Below are 24,333 nucleotides of genomic sequence, written 5' to 3' on the forward strand. Positions count from 1 at the left end.
TGTGGCGTAGTTAGTTTGTCACAAACTCTAACTTGTGAGAGGTCGCGCCTTGATATCTCATTAAATTTTTAATATCCTAAATTTATGAGGTAGACTTTAATTTTTTTTTATCCCATAATTTGTATTAGAATTTAAATTGATGAACATCATATAGAAAATAATTTCCACCCATTACATAAAAAATTATAGTTAGGTGAAAAATATATTATAAGTATATATTTTATTTTACGTTGCAATGCATATTTGTCAAGATTGTTAATTGTTATTAGTGGTTCTCAACACAAGTGGTTCTCTTGTGGTTGTTGGTCTATCGTATTTATCTTTAGTTTTGTTTCTCATTCTTTAATTCATTTTCTCACATTATTCATCTCTCTGCAGCTTTCACTATGAAAATCATGACTACTTTCAGTAATTCCGGTAACAAAAATAAACCGTAACTATCAAATAACAATAGTAAACTTAGTCCCCAATATTAAAATCTTGTCTTGCATATCAACTTGCATATTAGGAGGTTCATTATTGCAATATTACAATAAAATAAGTTCAATGTATATGATTAAATAAGCTCAATATATAAAGTATATACACTGAAGTAATATGTGTCAATTACACTAATATCGTTTCAACCTAATTCAGTTATGTAGTTGAACTAAGCATTTTATATAGCTTCTTCAAATGTGAAAGGGCTTGTGGTTTGGATCCGTCACGATTCCCAATATTATTGACCAAACATTTGATATGCTCTATTTGACTCAACCCATGACTACTTACTTGGGTTGAAATAAATGAATATTTTAATAGTGGGCCAATAATATTATATGCCAATTATTAGTATATGCATAATACAGATAATGCAAAAAAGATTGCAACAATTGATTAAAAAGTTAGAGGGTTGACGGGGTCGTGCCGTAATTTTCTATTCTCCAACTTTTCATTTATTCTATCCATATTTTAAATAATTTTTTTGCATTATTGTATACTTTTTTCCCTCATGGTGTTTGTTCACTAGTCAAGGTCTCGAAAATAGTCCTATTTCAGTTTTATCTTTTTTTAATACTCTTATGTTTATATGCAACCTCCGACCATGTAATATTGAGATGGTGATTAGTGAATTAATTGTGAAAATAAAATAGGACTATTTTTCGAGATTTTGATACGCAGCCTCAAACCCATTGTTTACTAATAAAATATTGAGATGTTATTTGATATTTCTCCCAAAAAATGTGAAAATAAATATTTTATTAGTCGGTTTAATTGTTTAGCTTCATTTTCTTTTTATCGTTTAAGTTGCATAAAAAAAATTTGCAACCAATTTCATGATTTTGGATAGAGGCTAAGGTTGGGCCTGGTTGTGTCAAGAACACAGCAGCATAGGATCCAGTAAAGGCCCATTTAAAAATTAATGGTTCAGTAAAAAATATTTTGAGTCATCTACTCTAATTAAGTTCAATTATGATACATTAACCTCCAATTATGATTTATTAATCCTTCATGTCGTGATAATCACGAGTGGGATTTGTTTGCCAAGGATGCACTGAAGTATTCTTCAACTATTCATTACAAGATTTTAAAAAACCTATCCATTGCATAGATTTTAGTTTTACGAAATTATTAGAAAGCACAAATAAAAATAAATAAAGGGTGATATTTTTCAATTAATGATAATTCAGAGACTTGCGATGATTTTTTTTTAAAGGTCAGAGCAGGTGCAAACACCATTTTCTAGAGACCTAAAAAGTTCACTCTAAATAAAATAAGAAAAACAAAAAGGGCTAATACTTGTAAGCCTTGACATTTAAATCAACTAGGGTTAACACCCGTGCTATGCACGGGACATAAGATTTTAAAGTAATGAATACAAATTCTAATGAAATTATAGAAAATAAGAATTCAAAATAATATAAAGATTTATATAATTTTAAGTTTGATATAAGAGGAGTAAAATAAATAAAATAAATGACAAAGAAAAGAAGTGTGACTAATGATAAAAGAGTATGAGCTAGTTAGACTACGATAAACAAATAAAGAAAATATGTGTGAGTAGATACCAAAGAGGAAAAAATCAGATAATTGGAAGAAAAAAAATAGCTCAACAATTGTGATCAACAAAACATAAATATCCATAAGTTTTGAAAAACTTATTTGTAAATAACATTTGTAGTGAAATCACCCCTACTAATTAGGATAACATTTTAAACTATTAATAATATTATAAACAATAACAAAAAAAAATGTACTCCTCTCAACTCACTCAAAATGAAATATTTCATATTCGGCAAACAATGTCACAACTTAAATTATGAACTAAGTGGAGTCAAATAAAATAAAATAAATAAACCATATATTACTAATATTATGCACATAACATAAGATTTTCAAATAATGAACATAAACTAAACTATTCAATCCTCCTTCACAACTTGTAACTCTTTAAAGAACAACATTATTTCATACACTTACGAATCAAACATTTTTAGTTTGTACAAGTAGGCAAATGCAAGTTATATTAAAATTATAATTATAAAATTGGGTCCTTTTGTTTATAAATCAATAACTACCTCAAAACCAATGTGTATACTAGCATTTACATTTTCCACTTCCAATAAAATGGCAAGCTTTAGAGCCAAAGGGTGGGAGCATTATACACCTTAGATCATAACCCAAAATTTTTTATGGTTCAACTTAACTAAGTCGAGCTGAGGCGAGCCACAACCATAAGCGAACAAAGCTCACTCCTATGCAATATCCCCACATATATTCGAAGATAGAGCTGAAACTTTACCTGTTATAGAACTAGCAGAGGCTCGGCCTATCACTACGATGAGCAAAGGTGCCATTGTAGCCCCATCTCATCTTGGTAGGAAGATGCAATTTCATTGCCCCGTGACTGAATAAGGAAGAAAGCATTGTGCCAAAGATGAATGAGGGAAAGAGAAGTTCATCTTGCGTGGTTTGTATCAATGGTGGTGACTTTCCATAAGATCTGCGAGAGTTATCTTCCCACAGTTTCCTGCATCAAGTCGTTCAAACTGTTTGCATATCTCCAAAATGTCTTTCTCTGTTACCTTGCCCATCTCCTTGAGCTTGTATACTACAAATTCGGATTTACTGCAAGAATCATATGAAATTAGAAACACATTAGAAGATTTGAAAGGAAAAAGGAAGGCCTAGTTTCTTTCAAATTTATTCACTTCTATGCAGGTGAAGTACAAACCTGAAGTTAGATATTATGAGATAATCATAAAATCTTCGTGTTATAAAGAGTGCAAACATGTATTAAAGGTAAGCAGATGGAAAATTCAACTCGAGACTACAAGAATATGTAATGCACCATTGGTTTATGACAAGCTACAAAAAACTTTAGCAAAGTTTCAATGGCTACAAGTTTGAAAAGTTCTAGGGAATAAACAAAGAACAAGATGTCCCTATGTTCCAAACTCTAGCCTGCAGGAGGGTACACTGCCATACAAACATTTATGTTCGGAATTTGTCGGGGCAACAAGAAAACCAAGTACCTAAACCTAACATTCTTTCTCATTGGGGTATCGTCACTCACAATTTTTAACACACCCTCCACAAAGTTAATCATTCAAAACAGAGACAACACAAAAGGAGAAAAGGAACTTCATCTTTGGGCGAACAACCGTGTCATCAAAGACACTACTATAGCTTACAAGTTGGTTGCAAGGTTATGTCCTAATGCCTTAACACACTTACTTATACAATACATATATATAAAGAAAAAAACCTGTATAATCACTAATCTCTTTTGGAACTGCCTTGTTCTAAATACCAAATAGTAATCAAATTCTACCAAAAAAGTCATGTTGTTGATTCCTATTTCAGTTCTATTATATCTTCACAAAATTTACCTACATGAAGAGAGTGGTTCAATATACTACCTCCAAGCTAAAACATTATCCACAAAACTATCTCAAGCAATAATCATCAAGGCATCAATCATAAGCAATATAATGACAAAGATAAACATCTAGCTATAATATAACTGCATTTAACACAAGCAAAGAGAAGCACTCACGTAACAAAGCCATTGTTGTCAATATCTGCAGCAAGAAACTGAGCGACAGTCATATCTTGTCCGAGCACCCACTGTGCCATCCTCCTGTGCCGCTTATCAACCCTCAGCTCAGTCAAGTAGAGGAAGGCTCTAGCAACAGCAAGAGTCGACACAAGCAACCAAACGGACGCAAAAAGCCTCCCGGGCAAAGACTTAAACGCCCTATCCCCATATCCAACAGTGGTGACGGACATAACAGACAGATAGAATGAATCCAACAAATCAAGCCTCTCCACATAATGCATAACAGCAACCCCTACTCCAATGCAAATAACCACAACACCTAGCGCCAATGCAACCTTCATCCGTATCCTCATCCTCCCCTTCTTCACATCAATGATGTAAGAGCGAGGATCATGAGCACCCTTTTTCGTGATAGTCTTTAGAAGATAATTCTCTTGCAAATCAAGCATGTAACTAACCATCCCACTTAGCAAGATATCAATGAAACCGAATCCCACAAGCACAAAAGTGATGGAAAACAGCTTGGTGGCAGCGCTATCAGGAGTTATATCGCCATAACCAATTGTACACATAGTCACAATGCAGAAATACAAAGCATCTACAACGGGGTGGGTTCGAGTTGCATTGAAAGCATCCATATTTAAAGAATATATAATCACACCACAGCTCAAGTAAACGATCAAGAGAATCACACCCTGCTTTACAATTGAGGGCGTGCCAAACTGCGGCGGCTTCTCATGCGGGCAATGATCAATTTCATTGATTGTGGCCATAGCCGGGGCAGTTTTGGAGCGGTGGAGATTGCTCTTTGAGGCGGGATAATCGGGGTCAATCAGCCATGATTGCTGGCTTTCTGGGTCATGGCTGGAATCTTTTTCTTTATCGTTATTATTATCAAGATTCAACCTTTCGGTGTCGATGTTCCCAATCTTATTGGGAGAGGCGAGAGATGCGTGCAACGCATCGCGGAAAATTGAGTTAGAATCTTTGAAACCTGAGGAGGAGGATGAGGGCGAGCCGAAAATGAGAATGTCTTTGATTTCTCTGGACACCGGGGTGATGGGCGCCGGAATGCAGATTTCGTTGTTTTCCGGCAGAGGGCGGAGCGGCCTGCCGGTTTTAATGTTGAAGAGGAGCGGTTCATCCATGTGAAAAAGGAAAATGTTTCGATTTCAGACGGTGTTTGTGATGCTGCAGTTGGCGGTCGTCGGCGGAAATTCCGAAACTGGTGGTGGTGGTGGCGGTGTCAGTTGAAAAGCTGTGGAGAAACGGAAAAGTTGTGAAACGACAGAATGCAGATGAAAGTTATTTTCAATCCGCCAATTTTTATTGGGATTTGATCAGAAGAAAAGAATCTGTTTGGCTGTTTTGGTAGGGACAATTACGAGTCTCGTTTTCGTTCTAGGAAAAATTAAATAACAAAAGGAAAGATATACTCCATTCATTCTTACAAAATAAATAAATAAATTTATAAATTATACCATTTTTAATATTTAATTAATAAAATAAGAGAAGTTAAAAACCTATGAAAGAGAAAGAAAAATAATAATGTAAACAGTATTATTCAATTGTAGGATCTATATTATAAATGATATAAATATATAATTATCATTTGTTGAAATTTTCTATATTTAAATTTGGTATAATTTTGGAGAATAATTCAAAATAGTAAAGTTAATTTATATTTTAAGAACGGAAGGAGTATTATTAATTCCATTGTCGCATTCGACTGTATATAGATTTTGTTGAATTATTATTTTATTTCCAGATTCGCAGTTGAAATTATATTTGAATATGCTAATTCGGAAAAAGAAACGGAAAATTTGAATGCATAGAGACGAAAATACACTCAACGAATTTCCTTGTGTACATATATTTATTTATTAATCATAGTTGTATAGTATGGTGCAAACGAAAACAAAAAGGATAAAATCGACAAAAATGAACAATCCAGCATAGGCTGGAAAATTATTAGTATCACTTTCTGTCCCATAAAAAAATTAAAAATGATATTTAACAGAATTTTTGTCGAGGAAAAATACAAATCAATATAAAAATAAATTAACCTATGCCACATGTTCATTTCTTTTTATCAAATTAAGTAATTTTCCATTTCAGTTTTTTAAGGGCCAACCACGTAATTGGCCTTTGCTATATTTAATAGGGATTTTTTGCTATATTTCTTATGAGGAATAATGAAAGTATGAAAGGGACCTGTCACGTAAGAGATTCATAACCATCTGATAATGCCCTTCAAACGTTTATACTGTCCAATAATTAAAAATTTAATAGTCAAGTCGAGATATTTCTTTTTCCAAGGTAAACACAATAATTTGTGAAGTTTCCTGAAATTTTGAATCGTCGTAAAAATTGTTCACTAACATTTTTAAAGGTTTCTGAATAAAACATGAAGCAATAGTTAAGAACATAATGAAACAAGAGGCGATTTCTTAACTAATTTATTAAGACAGTATAAAACAATAGTTACTCACGAAATTAAAAATTACTACTTGATTTTAACTTAAGAGACATAAATTATATTCCTCTTTTTCTTTAATGCAAATTGCCGAACAAAGCATAAAGTTCTACTGTATCATTTGATAACTTAAAAATCAACGAAATGAATCATAAAATTTGAATATATTTGTAATTATCTCATTGCAAAATTGTATTTGCAAATCATTTGTGTAAAAATGATGTTATATATTCAATAATAAAACGATGTCATTTGATTGAAAAATATCAGCAACATATTATATATATGCGAACAGGTTTTTTTCTAATATGTATAATTGCAAACAAATCTAAACTTTATGATTTTCGAAATGATTTTAAAATTCCAAAATGATCCCAGAATCTGACCAAATTGCAAGATTATTCTGACAATTTACCCTACTTTCTATAACTCCTTCATTTCTCTTCAATATTACTATTTCCAGCAAAAGGATTTACTTCCCGTCGTCCCATAACAATATGTACATTTGAAATGACACATGAATTAGTACATAAATGGTAAAGTAAGAGATAAAAGAAGAATGATAGTTAAAGTAGTTTTAATGAATAATGAAACCTTCATTATTATTAATGTTTAATAAGTTATAATGGTGGTTATAGTGATATAAGTAGTAAATAAATTGATTTGTATGTGTAATAATGGAGTGCTCATTTCAGTTGGAAGAAGAAGGCAGAAGTCGGTAAGCTCGGCTAGAAAGGAGTTCGGTAAGCTCGGCTAGAAAGGAGTTCGGTAAGCTCGGCTAGAAGGGAGCTCGGTAAGGGAGCTCGGTAAGGAAGCTCGGCTTTGAGCTGGAATGAGCCGAGAAGAGAGTTCGGTCTTGAGCCGAGAAGGGAGTTCGGTATTGAGCCGAGAAGGAAGAAGCAACCAGTTCGGTCTGAGCCGAGAAGGAAGAAGCAGTTAGTTAGCCGAGGTGTAGCGGTTATTCTTCTTGTTTTCTTGATTCTTCTTGTAGTTAGTTAGTAGCAGTTGCTACTTGTTTGTAGAGCTTTAAATAGCTCAAATCCGTGTATGTAGTTTAGAGTAGTTTTAATCAATAAAGAGTTTTCCAGTTTCTCTCCAAGATTATCATCTTCAATACTCAAAGTGTGAGTGTGTGTGTTTCTGCATTGTGTGATCTCATACAACAGTGAGTGTGTGTGTGATCTTCTTGAGTGTGTGAAAGCCTTGTGTGCGTAAATCCCAACAAGTGGCGCCGTCTGTGGGAAAGGGATATTGAAGCTGATTTGCAGAGGATCAAACGGTTTCAGAGATGGCAGCAAGGCTTGATGCAGAAAAATTCACAGGCAAGAATGATTATAGCCTGTGGAAGATGAAGATGAAGGCGGTTTTGATTCAACAAGGCTTGGCCGCAGTTCTTGCAAAACCAGAGGAGAAAGGAAAGGCTCCAGTGCTTGATGATAAAGCTCAGGCAAAGATGGAGGAGATGCAGCTCAAGGCACATTCTGCAGTGATTCTGTGCCTTGGAGATAAGGTCTTGAGGGAAGTTCAAGAAGCCAAGACTGCGGTGGAGATCTTGGACAAGTTAGATGAAGTTTACTTGGCCAAATCCTTGGCTAACCGGCTGTATCTCAAGAAGAGGCTGTATGCCTATAGTTTTTCTGGAGATAGGTCCATCATTGAGCAGCTAGAGGAGTTCAACAAGATCATTGATGACCTGGGATCTGTTGATGTCAAGATTTCAGATGAGGATAAGGCCATTCTCACATTGAATGCCTTGCCTAGCTCGTATGACCAGCTAAGTGATGCAATTATCTATGGAAGAGATAAACCTATCACCTATGCAGAAGTCTATTCAGCCTTGATGGCCAAAGAACTCCAGAAGACAGCCAACAGAGGCTCTGCAAGCTCCAATGTTCAAGCTGCAGAGGCCTTGAATGTGAAGAAGTTCAAGAAGCAGAACTTCAAGAAGAAGTTTGAGGGCTCTAAACCCTCAAGTTCTGATGCTCAGAAGGAAACCAGAGCTTGCTATTGGTGCAAGAAACCTGGACATTTGAAGAAAGATTGTCATGCATGGAAGAGAAAGATAGCCTCTGAGGGACACAACCAATCTGATTGTGTGGAGAGTGCTGATCCCCCGGCTCAACTCATGAATATTAGTGACAGTGGGGTCAGTCATAGGTGGATTATGGACTCAGGGTGCAGCTTCCATATGTGCCCAAATAGGAGCTGGTTTCATGACCTTCAAGAAGCAGCCGGCACTGTGGTGCTGGGTAATAATCACATTTGTCAGATCAGAGGAATAGGGAAGGTAAAGCTAAGCCTACAAGATGGCTCTATAAAGATCCTAACTGGGGTGAGGTATATTCCAGAAGTGAAGAGGAATCTCATCTCATTGGGAATGCTGGAGCAGAAAGGGTTCACCATATTGATGAGTCAAGGAAAATTGTTTGTTAAATCTGGAGATGCAGTGATGATGGAGGCTGACAGAGAGCATATTCTCTATTATCTGAAGGCTAAGGCTGTTGATGGAGAAAGCAATGCAGTGTCAGATGATTCCATAATGCTATGGCACAAGAGATTGGGCCACCCAGCTGAAGGAAGCTTGAAAGAACTCATCAAGAAGGGTCTGATCTCTGGAGATTTCAACAAGATGAACCCCTGTGAGCAGTGTATACTTGGAAAGGCTAAGAAGGCACCCTATCCTACAGGTATTCACTCTTCTACAGCCCCTTTAGACTACATACATAGTGATCTTTGGGGGCCTTCACCGGTGTGTTCAATTGGTGGAGGAAAGTATTATCTAGCTATCATTGATGACTATACAAGGAAGTTGTGGGTATATATTCTTAAAGAAAAATCTGAAACACTCACAAAGTTCAAGATATGGTGTAAGGAGGTTGAGCTAGAGAAGGGTAGAAGTGTTAAATGCTTAAGAACAGACAATGGCCTAGAGTTCTTGTCTGCGGAGTTTGATCTGTTTTGTAAAGAGAAGGGTATGAAGAGGCATAGGACTGTTCCTGGTAATCCTCGGCAAAATGGTGTTGTGGAGAGGATGAATAGGACAATCCTAGAGAGGGTGAGGTGCCTACTTCTTGGTTCTGGTTTGAGCAGCAGGTTCTGGGGTGAGGCTGTGTATACAGCAGCCTATCTCATCAATAAATGCCCATCTACTGCCCTGAAATCTGAAACTCCTGATTACATGTGGTATGGAGCTCATAGTGACTACTCAAAGTACAAGGTGTTTGGGTGTGTGGCCTATGCTCATGCTAGGCAAAGCAAGCTTGAAGCTAGGGCTCTGAAATGTATTATGTTGGGGTATCAGAGGGGTGTTAAGGGGTATAGGCTCTGGTGTATTGAGCCCGGTAAGCAGAAGGTCTTGGTGAGTAGGGATGTGGTGTTCTTGGAGGATCAGATGCCATACCTGAAAGATAAGCTGGACTCCAGTGAAGATGAGGGTGATTTCTTCAAGGTGGAGCCTGTGGGGGTTGGCCTAGGAGCAGGTGGAGTTATTGACTCAGGGAGTGAGTCTGATTCAGATAAAGAAGAGGCTCCAACTCAGGGCAACCAGGCTGGTGAGTCTATATCAGACTCTATCAGAGACTATCAGCTTGCAAGGGACAGAGTTAGAAGAGAAACAAGGCCACCAACAAAGTTCTCTGATGTTGTGTATTATGCTCTGTGTGCAGCTGAAAGTATTGATGGCGCAGATCCACTCACATATAAAGAAGCTATGCAGAGTAAAGATAGAGAAAGATGGATTGAAGCCATGAATGAGGAAATAGAGTCTTTACTCAAGAACAAAACATGGATTTTGGTGGACAAATCCAAGCTGAGTACAGATGGTAAGGAAAGGGGCTGGTAAGCTGTAAGTGGTTGTTTAAAAGAAAGATTGAGACCACTGATAAGGATAGAGTCAGGTTCAAGGCAAGGCTGGTGGCTAGAGGCTTTACACAACAGGAGGGAATCGATTTCAATGAAGTGTTTGCACCTGTTGTGAAGCACACTTCAATTAGGATCCTATTGGCTGTGGTGAATCAGCTTGACTGGGAGCTACAACAGCTTGATGTGAAGACAACTTTCCTAAATGGAGATCTAGAGGAAACTATCTTCATGGAACAGCCAGAGGGCTATGTGAAGATTGGAGAAGAAGGCAAGGTGTGCCTGTTACAGAAAAGTCTTTATGGACTTAAGCAAAGTCCTAGACAGTGGAATAAGAAGTTTGATGCACAGATGAAGAAGATTGGCTTCTCCAAGTCAGAATATGATGATTGCATTTACATCAAGAAGGCAGGCAAGACTCCCATTGCCTACCTATTACTCTATGTGGATGATATGCTACTTGCAGGGCCTTCTATGACAGAAATTCAGAAAGTTAAACAAGATCTGAAGTCAAGCTTTGAAATGAAGGATCTAGGAGAGTCAAGGAAGATCCTAGGCATACATATTCAGAGAGATAGAGGCTGCAAGAAGCTGTGGATGCTGCAAACTGACTATATTGAGAAAGTTTTGCAGAGATTCAAAATGGAAAATGCAAAAGCTGCATCAACTCCTCTGTCCCAGAGTTTTAAGCTTTCAAAGGAGCAGGCCCCTAAAACTAAGCAAGAGGCTGATGAGATGGAGGCTATCCCTTATGCTAGTGTGGTTGGAAGTGTTATGTATACTATGATTTGTACAAGACCAGATCTTGCTCATGCTATCTCAGTGACTAGCAGATACATGGCAGACCCGGGGAAGGAGCATTGGAATGCTCTTAAGTGGATATTGAGGTACATGAAGTCAACTAAGGACTGGGGGATTGTCTTCAATGGCTGGGAAGGTGAATCTGAGGAGGTTGTGCAGGGCTATTGTGATGCAGACTATGCTGCAAACCTGGACAACAGGAAGTCCCAAACAGGTTATCTTTTCACCATGTTTGGAACTGTAATCAGCTGGAAATCAGGGTTGCAAAGTGTTGTTGCTCTCTCAACAACAGAATCAGAGTATATAGCTCTCACTGCAGCTGTACAGGAGAGCTTTTGGATTCAGGGAGTGATTTCTGACTTTGGTTTTGACCAAAAGACAATGGTGATTCATTGTGACAGCAGCTCAGCTATGTGCTTGGCTAAACATCCGGGTTTTCATGAAAGGAGCAAGCACATAGACATAAAGTTGCATTTTATTCGAGATGAGATCGAAAAGGGGAGAGTGAAGGTGATTAAGATTAACACCTTGCACAATCCGGCTGACATGCTAACAAAGTCTCTAGGTAGAGACAAGTTTGATCATTGCAAGAAGTTGATCAATGTTTGTGCAAGAACTGAGATGAGCCCTCAGGTGGAGAATTGTAATAATGGAGTGCTCATTTCAGTTGGAAGAAGAAGGCAGAAGTCGGTAAGCTCGGCTAGAAAGGAGTTCGGTAAGCTCGGCTAGAAAGGAGTTCGGTAAGCTCGGCTAGAAGGGAGCTCGGTAAGGGAGCTCGGTAAGGAAGCTCGGTAAGGAAGCTCGGCTTTGAGCTGGAATGAGCCGAGAAGAGAGTTCGGTCTTGAGCCGAGAAGGGAGTTCGGTATTGAGCCGAGAAGGAAGAAGCAACCAGTTCGGTCTGAGCCGAGAAGGAAGAAGCAGTTAGTTAGCCGAGGTGTAGCGGTTATTCTTCTTGTTTTCTTGATTCTTCTTGTAGTTAGTTAGTAGCAGTTGCTACTTGTTTGTAGAGCTTTAAATAGCTCAAATCCGTGTATGTAGTTTAGAGTAGTTTTAATCAATAAAGAGTTTTCCAGTTTCTCTCCAAGATTATCATCTTCAATACTCAAAGTGTGAGTGTGTGTGTTTCTGCATTGTGTGATCTCATACAACAGTGAGTGTGTGTGTGATCTTCTTGAGTGTGTGAAAGCCTTGTGTGCGTAAATCCCAACAGTATGAGTAATAAGTTTGGGACAACTTTCCATGAATGAAAATCCTCATATTTTTATGGGTCAAACAAAAATGTAAAGGTCTCATGTTTATAAGAAGAAGTAAATAAATACGTACTGCACCCATAAAACTATCATGAGAAATCCTCAATAGTAATACTTTTTGAATTTCCATTAAACTCTACATAATAAAGATTATTAGGCCAACAAATTTTGTGCTAACGGGTCAGAACGAAAAATTGTCTTGATGGTGTGTTTAGACTTTAGATAAAACTTGTAAATTAAAAAGGAGAGACAAGATAAAATTTTGTTAAGGTATCATTAATAGGACTTGCCTCATTATACAGATAAGAATATCATATATAGATTGAGACTAATTTTAGTAGAAGAACTAAATTAGATTAGTTTTCTATGAACAAATGGAATAACTTTTTTATTATTTTTAACTAAAAATTTGATTTATTTAAAATGAAATAATTGTTTACGCATCTATACACTGTTAAACTTTATAATTATGTGACATGACCAATCCAAAATACATGGATGAGCATGAGCTCACATATTGAAAGGCTCGTATGGGTCCACTGACTTTAAAATTATCGATATATTTTAATATCGTGAAAGAAACATGATCTCTACTTTATGTACGAACCCTTATTTCAGTACGAATTAAAAGCATTTACGCCGTCAGAATCTGATGATTATTTAATTGAGGGACAAAAGTAGGAAATTTATGCCCACATTCAGAATCATAAAATTCAATCAATTTACTATAGCTCAATAGTTCAAAAATCAAATACTCCTGCGGACTAATTTAGAGCATCCGCAACTGTGGCGACGGTCGCCACCGCCGTCTGCGCCAGCGAGCAGCTGACGTGGCGGCACGAGATTGGGCAACGGCATAGCCTTTGCCTTCAAAAAATTTTTTTATTTAAAATCGGTTTTTTTAATTAAAAACTGATAAAAAATAAAAAAAAAATCACTTCCCAAAATAATTATAACCGTTTATTACCGTTTTTTACACTTTTTTATTTTTTTTATTTTTTCCCCCCAAAAATACACACTTTCATCTATAAATACCTCCACTTTCACACCCAAAAATTCACATCAAACTACACAATTCTCATCTTCATTCTCCAATATTCATTCTCATCTTCATTCTCCCATATCCATTTTCATCTTCATTCTCTCATACCCTAACAATGTCCGGCCAAGGCGATAACAACCCGCCCTCTCACGGTTGAAACCCCCAATGGTTCGGGGGACAACCGTTTCCTAGTCCGGAAACGGAATATTCGGCCCCTCCTCTCACCCAAGATTCGGTCGTTCCGGGTGGCTACCGGCCATACCCAATCGACGACCAAGGTGCCTCCGAAGGGCGATACGGGTGGACACCGGAGCCTAGGTCGACCGCCCCTTCCCAAACTCCGACTCCTCCTACTCGCGCCGGTGTCCGCACACCGTACACTCCGGCGGAGATGGATAAATTGTTCAAGGCGTACTTCGAAATCTCCGAAGATGCGGCAGTTGGCACAAACCCGCACCCTATGTTCCACCTCCACCCCCGAACAACTCGTTGTGGGCCCTTTTGGCCCAACTCAATATGGCCGATAGGTCAACTGCGACCCCCACGCAACTTCAAACGCACGAGGACATGATATTGGGTCTCAAAAAATAATTGGGGTTGGTGCCGCCGGATGCGTAGTCTTCCTCGGGTAATATTAGCCAATAATCATGTAATTTTTTATTTTTAGGATTTTAATTATGTAATTTTTAATTTTTAGGATTTTAATTATGTCTTTTTTATTTTATTTGTAATTTGTAATATTTATTGTGGTTTTTTAATGAATTTTAGTATTATGGAAATGTTTTTGTGTAATTGAATTTTAAATTAATTGTGCTCGTCCTTGCGGAAGAGCACAGCTGTGGGTGTTGTGCTCTTGCCAGAGAGCAGGCAGAAAAAGTGGGGTCGGGCCCACAACCGTGCCGCTGGTAAGAGCACGGTTGTGGATGCTCTTAGGCCATCCGCAACGCTGTCTCTTATTCGTCTCTTAACCGTCTCATCCCTTAACTATTCATGAGCCACATTGTACTTTTCACTTCATCTCTTAACTAAGGACATCAATAACCCTGTCCCCATTTCCAACCCCAAGTCCCCTCCACGTCATCATTCCTCTACAGTTGTGGCCCAGGCCCCAACTGCTGTAACCCTGCAGGCCACAACTAATAAATGACATTATTCACAACTCCAACCTATTTTGAACGTAAAATAAAAAACGCCGGAAATTTATAACACGGAAAATTTAATTTCACCGAATACTGCAAAATTACAAAATATAAATTTTTAAACTGAAAATAAAATACATAAAAACATAACGTCAATGCTGGAAAACGTTGGTGCGAGTCCAAATTTCTTCGATTAGATCGGCTTGGAGGCGAGTATGTTGTTCCCCTTGGCGCATCGCAGCTGAACGGGTCATGACATTGCGGATATCGGGAGGAAGGCCCTGCACGGGCGGATCGGTGACAACGTATTTATAGAAAAAAATTTCGAATTTAAAAAAATAAAAATAAAAATCGGTTGCGGCCCGGCCCGAGGAGCGTGTAACTCTGGGTCGGGACTCGCCAGTTGCGGCCCGTCACCGTGCAACGCCGTCCCAGGCCGGGACGCGGGACGCTCACCACGCTGGGAACGCGGCCCCGGGACCGGCCTGGGCCTTGACTCTCCTCCGTGTAACGCATGGGACGGGCCGGGACTCGCGACTTGCGGCCCGGCCCGCCGCGTTACAGATGCTCTAAGAGACAGAACCTCCAACCCTCCATCTCTTATCAGTCTCTTAACTTACTATTCATTCAATTTCATTTTTTATTTTTATTTCCAACAAATTAAATTAATAAAAACACATTTCATTAAATAAAATAAAATTACAACTAAAATTCTTAAAAAATTAAAAAAAAAACATAATTAAAAATCCTAAAAAATTAAAAATACATAATTTAATTTCTTCCGCCAAATTTTACCCAAATGTGTTCCATTAGATCATCTTGGAGTTGGGCGTGGGCGGTAGAATCACGCTTCCTTGCCCGAATAGACAATCGATCTTGCAAAGACGGGTGCACTCCACTGTGAGGCGAACTACTTGCGGTAGAGCTTCCGGGGGTTTCAGGGTCGAACCAATTTCCCGCCTCAGGTCCTTCGTCGGCGACAATCATGTTGTGCAAGATTATGCACGTATACATGATGTCGACCATACTCTCCATGAACCACGTACGAGCCGGGGCTTTGATAATGTTGAAGCGCGCTTGCAGAACCCCGAACGCCCTCTCCACATCCTTGCGAGCAGCCTCCTGCTTCTGCGCAAAAAGAGTCTGTTTTTCGTTCACCGGCCTGTTGAACGTCTTCAAGAAGGTTGGCCACTTCGGGTAGATGCCGTCGGCAAGATAGTACCCCATTTTATACCGCCGGTTGTAGCGATGAAGTTGATGGCCGACGCTTTACCATCCAAAACTTCGGCGAATAGGTCGGATTGGTTGAGCAAGTTGACGTCGTTGTTCGATCCGGGGACCACAAAGTACGCATGCCAAATCCATAGCCGGTAGTCGGCAACGGCCTCGAGTATAACGGTGGGGTAGGTGCTTTTGAGGCCGCTCGTGTATGACCCCCTCCACGCCACAGGGCAATTCTTCCATTGCCAATGCATGCAATCGACGCTGCCAAGCATCCCGGGGAATTCGTGCGGTTCTTCGTGAAGGTGGAGCAGAAACTGACAATCTGCCGTGCTTGCCTTCCGGAGAAATTCGTCGGTGAAGGCTGCACGGATGCCTTTGCAGAATTGCATCAAGCACATTCTCCTAGTGCTTTCTCCAATGTGGAGGTATTCGTCGAACAAATCCGCCGTTTGTCCAGTCGCAAGCTGACGGATTGCTGCAGTACATTTCTGCAGCGTCGTGTGGCTGGGACGGCCAACGACGTCGAACCCTTCTTGGAATAACTCTTCCCGGGCTGCCAATGTATTTGCGATATGGAGAAATAGCAGTCGCCGCATGCGGAAACGGCGACGGAAGTAGGTATCTCCCCATACCGGGTTATCACAAAAGTAGTCGCGTACTAACCTTGCGGCGGCTTCCTCCCGGTTACGATGGATGTAAGTCTGGGATCATCTTTGGGGCGGCGCGGCTTCCTCCGCCTCCCTACGTCGATCTTCTTCAAGTGATTCTTCCATTATTTGATGCATTTGCTTAGATGGATCCATGAATTTATTAACTTTGGTAGAAGAATAAAAGAGATGGTTTGAGATGAAAATTGGAGAGGAAATGGAGGTAATTTGAGAAGAATAGATGTGTGTTTGTGTGTAATGAGGATGAAATAGGAGTATTTATAGAGTAAAAAAATAAAAAAATTAAAAAAAGGAAAATGACAGTTGAACGGTCATATGACCGTTTTTAATTTTTTATTAAATTCATTTTTTTAAAAAATGATTTATTGCATCAGCGTGACGAAGCCCACTTGCGGGTCGGCGAGTGGGCGTCACGCATGGCGTCGGAGCGCGCCACGTCGCGCAAGCGCGTGGCGAGACAGCTCGTGCGCCGTCTCGGAGGGACGGGCGTCTCGGCGGGCTGGGGACGAGACGGGACGCTGCAACGCGTCTCGGAGGGATGAGATAAGGGACACCCGCGAGACGCGTTGCGGGTGCCCCTACTACTGAGCAATGATTGGTAAGCGACACTAGGGGTGGGAAATTATACCGGAATACCGGATTTACCCTACCAAAAATACCAATTTTTCGGTATACCGTAGTTTTCGGTACGATATCATACCGTACCGAAAGATTCGGTACGGTAACGGTATTAGATTTCTTATATCTCTTCGGTATACCGGCATATCGAATCTTCGATCTATATCGACGCTTGCATACCGGTATGCCGTGGTATACCGGTATACCGATTGATTATTACACACACACACACACACACACACACACACACACATATATATATATATATATATATATATACATAAATATATAGGGAGATGGTCAAAATAAAAATGCATTTAAATCCAGAAATGCAGCCCAAATCTTGGCCCTAGGATTAGATGATCTAATGGTCAATAATTAACCAAAAACACGGAAGGTCATAATTAAGTAATTTTAGGTCATATTATAATATTTGGGTTTAATGCCATGCTAAGATCATTTTAGGTCATGCTTTGTTAGCATGACCTAAAAATTAACTAACTATGACCTAAAAGTGCCCTACGTATGATATTGTTCCGTGTTTCTGTATTTAAATCTAGTTTAGCATAGATCAAAACCCGGGTTGCGTTAGCGTGCTAACTAATTTACAGTAATAACTAATAACTTTCAATTTTGTGTATTAAAATTATCAACACAAAGACATAATTATATCAATACAACATGTAAATTTAAATATCAATACAAAGACATAATTTATCAACACAAGAAAGATTGATAAATTTACGTCTTTATGTTGATATTTTTAACATACAAAATTGATATTTAGTTATTAGTTATTACTGTAAACAGTTGGTATTTGATCGCACACCTATATATATATATATATATATATATATATATATAAAAGTAATCAAGGTCTAACTAATTTTAAGTGTATAACTAGAGAATAAATCTCACCCACACATTTTGTTAATCCAATTTAATCTTATAGGTTAAACAAATTTTCAGATTTTTGTTAAAAAGCGATTGAAATCAAAATTTGTGTTGCAACCATACACCCTGAATCATAGATTCCCAAACCAAACACCCAAACTTTAAAAATCAATTGCAATTAAAAAATAAACGACATTTCGCTGAAAATAGGCACGAGCAGTAACCAAAATGTGGAAATTCAACAAGCAAAGAAGGTCTGGAGGGAAGAAAATTCACCTGATCGGAAAAACAATGGGAGAGCTAACAGTTGAATTGGGACGCAGTAGAGATTCAATTCAGATCATAGTATCAAAATGAAGAATTTAGGTTTTCAGTGAGAGGAAAATTGAATAATTAATTAGCCCTTTGAAAAATGAGAATGTGACAACGAAATAGTAACTAATGGGCTTCCACATGGAATTCATTTACTGTCTAATTAGGGCCCAACCCAAATTAATCGTCAACTAAATAAAAATTCTAATGACTGTTGTTTCCTTTCTCTTCATCGTTTTAATTGAATTATCATATTCATTTATTGCAAAGGATTTGCTCTTAATTTCGATTAGTGTGGAATATATTACACCTCATTTATATATGGTGTGGTGGTGGATCATGGATGTATAACTATTAGTATTCGATTTTGTCATATCCTTTGCTCGATCTTTTTTACATTGTTTAAGGTGCTCACTTGATTGGTCTCATCGTGAGCTTCTCGAGACATGGCCTTCCTTATTAAGCTAATGATTTATCTATCATTATATTGAGTATTTATTCCTTGTTTGTAATGAGATAGATCATTGCAAGATTCATATTTCTGTTTTAGTATGAAACTAGTAGTGATCATAGCCAGATTTTGTACTTCAAATTCAAAGTTATTTCCTGAGGTATTTTGATACAAGACATCAATGTCATATCTTCCATATCTTTTATTTAATCTTTTAATTCATAATATCTTTCCATATATTGTTTTTTTGTTAGATAAGTTAGGGTAGTAGTATACTATTATAAATAGGATAGATTGTTAGTATCATTTTATTCAATGAAGAAATACAATATTATGTGAGCCCTAAAGAGTCACGTTTTTCTTTCACATCTGACGCCGCTGCCCGACGGGAAGCCCCGCGCACTGCCGCCCAGATTATCTGTCCACCGACCCTCACGGGCGCCAGATTTATCTTTACGTTGTAATTTCCGTTCTGTCGGTACGGTAGGGATATATGATCCTTAACAACTGGTGCTTTCATCGTGATCTCATCCTCCCACTATCTCGAACCGAAGCTACACCGCTGCCCGATGGAAAATATTCCGCGCACAGCACTACTTTGGTTGTCGAGCCCCGCCTGTCCGCTGAGCTCTAGCAGCCGGACAAATCTACTTCTGCAACGCCCGACGGGAAGGATTCCCGATCACCGCGTCGAAGTCAGGCCACCATCATGTCATCCAACTACTCCAACTATCATCATCGCCAATTCAATCACAACCATACACAGCCACTGCCCGATCCTGACTTCTCCTTCCGGACAGCGCTACCACACAGAATTCAACCACCGCACTACACCGGAATAGGGCATTATGAACAATTGTTCGATCAATTGGATGTCGCTATCACTAGGTTGGAATCACGTTGGGAAGCAATCGACCGACGTGTGACAAAATTGCAAGAATCAAAAGCAACATATGGACAACATCATTATGTGGACTTCGATTCCAGACGGCCCAGGCGTCTCCCGACTTGCTGGGATCCGTCCTCCCGAACATCCGCTCGCCGTGTGGGAGAGATTCGAGCTCCTCCGCTGCCGGAACCACCACCACAGTCGGTTCCAGAACTGTTACGGTCCGCCACCTTGTGGAACATTGGATTCTCCCGCGTCAAAACACACGAAGCACCCCTCTTTCCGGCCCCAGGGCTTTCTTCCTAGTGATTCAGCATCGCCGCCACAATGCGTGTATACTGGCTGGCAGCGAAACTACCAGCAGCCCCAAAACCGGAACCAACCCTTCACGTTCCCAAGCTCCAATACGCCAACACAAACGCAGCTCGTGCTCGACCAGCAGCCACTGCCAAGTCACCGTTGCTCAGCAGTGCCACCACCTGCTGTTGCTGCACCGCCACCACCGCTACGATCAGATCTTCCGCTAAAGCAGCCAAGTACAACATCTACTATTGAGCTACTGCTCGACGCCGCACCGAGACCGTGTCAGCCCTTGCTACCGCTATCCGTGAAAGCTCCATTATCGGCCTCTACTTGTCAACCGCAAGCTGGTGTCTCAAGCTCGAGGAATGGAGTTGGAGACAGATTTGCACGAAAGTGCGGAGAAGAGGGAAGAGAAGTTGATCGTAGTTAATAATGTGTGGAATCAAAAAGATATAGAGCAAGGGAATGACTTTACTGCATTTGAGAAGAGAAGGTTATTTGAGCATGAGATTAGAGTCAAGACGGATAAATCGGTTACGAAGAAGACCACAATCAGCAATACGATGAAAATATTGAAACAGAGAGGGCAATCTTGTGTGTTTGATCCCGGAGGGACTCTTCGTCGTGTCATGGTTTCCACCTTGAGGTCAGGTGGATTTTAACTGTGGGGGAGTTGATACGAGACATCAATGCCATATCTTCCATATCTTTTATTTAATCTTTTAATTCATAGTATCTTTCCATATATTGTTTTCTTGTTAGATAAGTCAGGGTAGTAGTATACTATTATAAATAGGATAGATTGTTAGTATCATTTTATTCAATGAAGAAATACAATATTATTTGAGCCCTAAAGAGTCTCGCGTTTTTCTTTCACATTTGACCGACGGGACGCCCCGTGCACAGCCGCCTAGATTATCTCTCTGCCGACCCTCACGGGCGCCGAATTTATCTTTACGTTGTAAATTGCCATTCTGCCGGTACTTTAGGGATATATGATCCTTACCATATTTAAATACGTCGTCTCAAGATTAGGACATTTCATACAAAATAATACCGCATGTAAATAAAAGTTAGTGTTCCAACATAAAAAAACTACTACTAGTGTTTGGACATAACAAAAATTAGAATTTCGACATCACGCAAATTAATCATACATAACTTTGAACTTTTACTCCTACAAAATTTAGGTATGATTACGCGTTATCATATATTGAAACGTGAATATGAATTGTGCAATGATCTGTTTCATTACAAACAAGTAGTAACAAATGCCAATATAACATTAGATTAAATGTTGGTGTAACAAGGAAGATGACATCTAGAATACTAACGATGTGATAAAATCGAGTAAGCACCTTAGTCGATGTGACAAAATAAATGATGAGACAAAATCAAGTGACCAAACACTTATGGAGTTTATACATCAGATGTCCGTTAGCACATAGATAAGTGATGTGTAATTCTCTATTTTTGTTCTGAATCACCATAATTTTTTTGCAGGATATTTTATTCCCGAAAACTACACTATGTGTATTAAACAACAGTTACTTGAGCAATGAGATATTTTGAGTAACACATCTACTGATAGAACAAAATTGATCACTTATCTAACCTTCCCTCCGTCCCATTAGAAATGAAATATTTGTTTTTAAACATGTGATTTTATGTAATGTTGTTTTATAAATTAATAAAGAGAGAATAAAGTAAGAGGAATGAAAAAGTAGAGATGGTGTTATTTCCATTTTAAGAAACGTTTCATTTTTAATGGGACAACCCAAAAAGAAAATCGTTTCATTTTTAATGAGACCGAGAGAGTATTTATTAATGTTGAATTTCTTATAACTACTTCTAATTATAAGTAGAATCATTGTTTAATTGATCTTGTGTACACACTCACAATTAACTCAGTAAGTTAAACAATGTTGTCTATTCATAAGAAAACAATATTTTAAATTAAAAAACATCAACAATATTTAATACATGTAGACAACTGATTTTTTTTGCTATAAGATAACTGCAATCAAATTTAAACTTCAATTTTTTTAGCTGATTTTTAAGTTATGTATAATAATAAACTGAAATTTGACCAGACTTCATGAATTTTCAATCATAGCACCAATTTTGGGTCTCTTTTCCACACCCCTAGAGTCTAGGCGTGTGATCTCCAATTTACAAATGTGGTCTCACATTGATATAACCAATATTGGGTTTTCACCTTCCATTGTCTGTAATTTGAAATTTGTATGAAGTGATTTTGATACAATTAAGATCCACGACCAGATTGACGTGAATGTTATGAGAGGTTTTGTGAGATAGTTCAATGCCATTAATAACTTTAAACAATTTAGCAGCTTAATCTGTCCAACGTTTTGACTGCATTAAGAATTTCAGAATTATTGTTAAATTTTTGAAATAAATTCTTTTTAGCCTTGATAAAAAGTAACTTAGAGAAAATAAAATTGTGTCGCTTTGATTAATATCGTGATATGCAACTATTCACAATTAGTGAATGCTAATTTTGCGATAATTAACTACATAACACATAACTAAAATCTTTGATATGATTTGCAACTAAAATATAAGACCGTACACGAAAATTTCAACGATCGTCATATTTCATAGATACTCTTAATCCAAGTATATAAATTGATTTCATTATTCGAATTCTACCATGAATGTTGAAATAACTAGGGGCGGGAAATTATACCGAAATACCGTAATACCGGACTTACCGTACCGAAAAAATACCGAAAATACCGATTTTTCGGTATACCGCAGTTTCCGGTACGGTATGATACCGTACCGCAGTGTTTCGGTACGGTAACGGTATCAATTTTTCTATACCGCGGTATACCGGTATACCACGGTATACCGAAACTCCGGTATATACCGAATCCACGGTATACCGTGGTATAGCGAATATTCGGTATATACCGAAGATTCGGTATACCGTGGTATACCGGTATACCGATAGATTATATATATATATATATTAATATTAAATATGTTGTAATATATATATTATATTAAAAAATTTAATACATCAATTAATACAATAAAATTAAACATTCAAATGATAATTTATTCAAACAAATTCAAAATTAACCTGAATGATTTTTTTATCAACTCATCCTATTAAATATAATAAACACAATAGCACATAACACCGAAAGAAGATTGGAAATACGATATCGGGAATATGTTTCAACAGAGCACATTTGAAAGAATTTGTATTAACTCACACCATTTAGTATATGATTCTTTGTGTAATGTCATATTCCAAATATACAAAGTAATTAAAAATTTTGTTTTATTCTTCGTCCCACTTCATAAAATGTCAATTAAAAATATGTGCAGCTGAAAATGAATCAAATCGTTTAATTAGTGTTTAATTCATTGTATGTTATCTTATTTTATATACTACTTAAATTGAAGGATGAATAAATAGGATACTGATCAGTCATTCTTAATTCTTAAAGAGAAATAAATGTCCAATTTAAATTACTAACTAGTGTCACGCCCGTGCGATGCACGGGTCATTTTAATTTCTTCATATTTATTTCATTTTGCGAAATAAAAGTTGTGAAATGATAAACAAAAGAATATTCGGCATCCTCTTACTTTGGATTATACTTTTTCAATCACATTAACCCCACATAAATACAAGAGTGTGTTTAAATGCTACATTTTCTTAAAAATGTCAATACGATCACATTAAAATTTCAACACATATTTGTGTTGACATTTTAATAAATTGTCTTGACATTTAAATATCAGACTTAAAATTAAAAAGCATTTTAAAATATCAGACTTAAAATTAAAAAGCATTTTAAATCTGTGAAAATATGAATTAACCGTTGAGTTATAACTGTAGGAGCAAGTTTACATTGCAATAATTTAATATTGCACTGGTGAGACACTTTCTAGTCGAGATTCATTTCATTGCAATATAGCGACCCTATACACTAAAAACCCAAACCTTGAAACCTAAATCCTAAACCCTTAACTTTAAAATATACTCATCATAACCAACAAATGAGCCAAATTTTGATATATGTTGAATTTTAGTATTTTCACATTAAAAAAATATTATTTGCTAGTGTTTTAAAAATTTATTCAAATCAAAGGAAGACCGTGCCTTGTTAATATTTTTGAGAATTTGTATGCATGTTTATAATGATAGATTGAAATTAAAGTCTAGGGGGAAAAATTGAATCTTTATTTCATTACACTTGTAAATCTATTTGGAGATTTTATTTATAAGACCAATTATTACTACTATTGGTCTAAATAGCCAAAAATAATCAATAAGTACCTTCATTTTATCATTAACCACGATTATGGGATAAAATTCTGAATATAT

At 37.7% G+C, this 24,333-nt stretch overlaps 1 protein-coding gene across 1 annotated transcript; it reads right to left on the reverse strand.

Annotated features, from left to right (window-relative positions):
- Nucleotides 1-2,477: 2,477 nt before the first annotated feature.
- On the reverse strand, nt 2,478-5,371 carry LOC121743510 (two-pore potassium channel 3-like). The gene is made up of 2 exons (XM_042136820.1): nt 4,040-5,371; nt 2,478-3,108 (listed from the first exon to the last, which is right to left on the reverse strand). Exons 1-2 carry the CDS (start codon nt 5,188-5,190, stop codon nt 2,958-2,960), a joined length of 1,302 nt encoding a protein of 433 aa, XP_041992754.1. The 5' UTR covers nt 5,191-5,371; the 3' UTR covers nt 2,478-2,957.
- Nucleotides 5,372-24,333: the final 18,962 nt, after the last annotated feature.

Source organism: Salvia splendens, chromosome 8, assembly GCF_004379255.2.
Source record: "Salvia splendens isolate huo1 chromosome 8, SspV2, whole genome shotgun sequence".
Taxonomy (NCBI): Eukaryota; Viridiplantae; Streptophyta; class Magnoliopsida; order Lamiales; family Lamiaceae; genus Salvia; species Salvia splendens.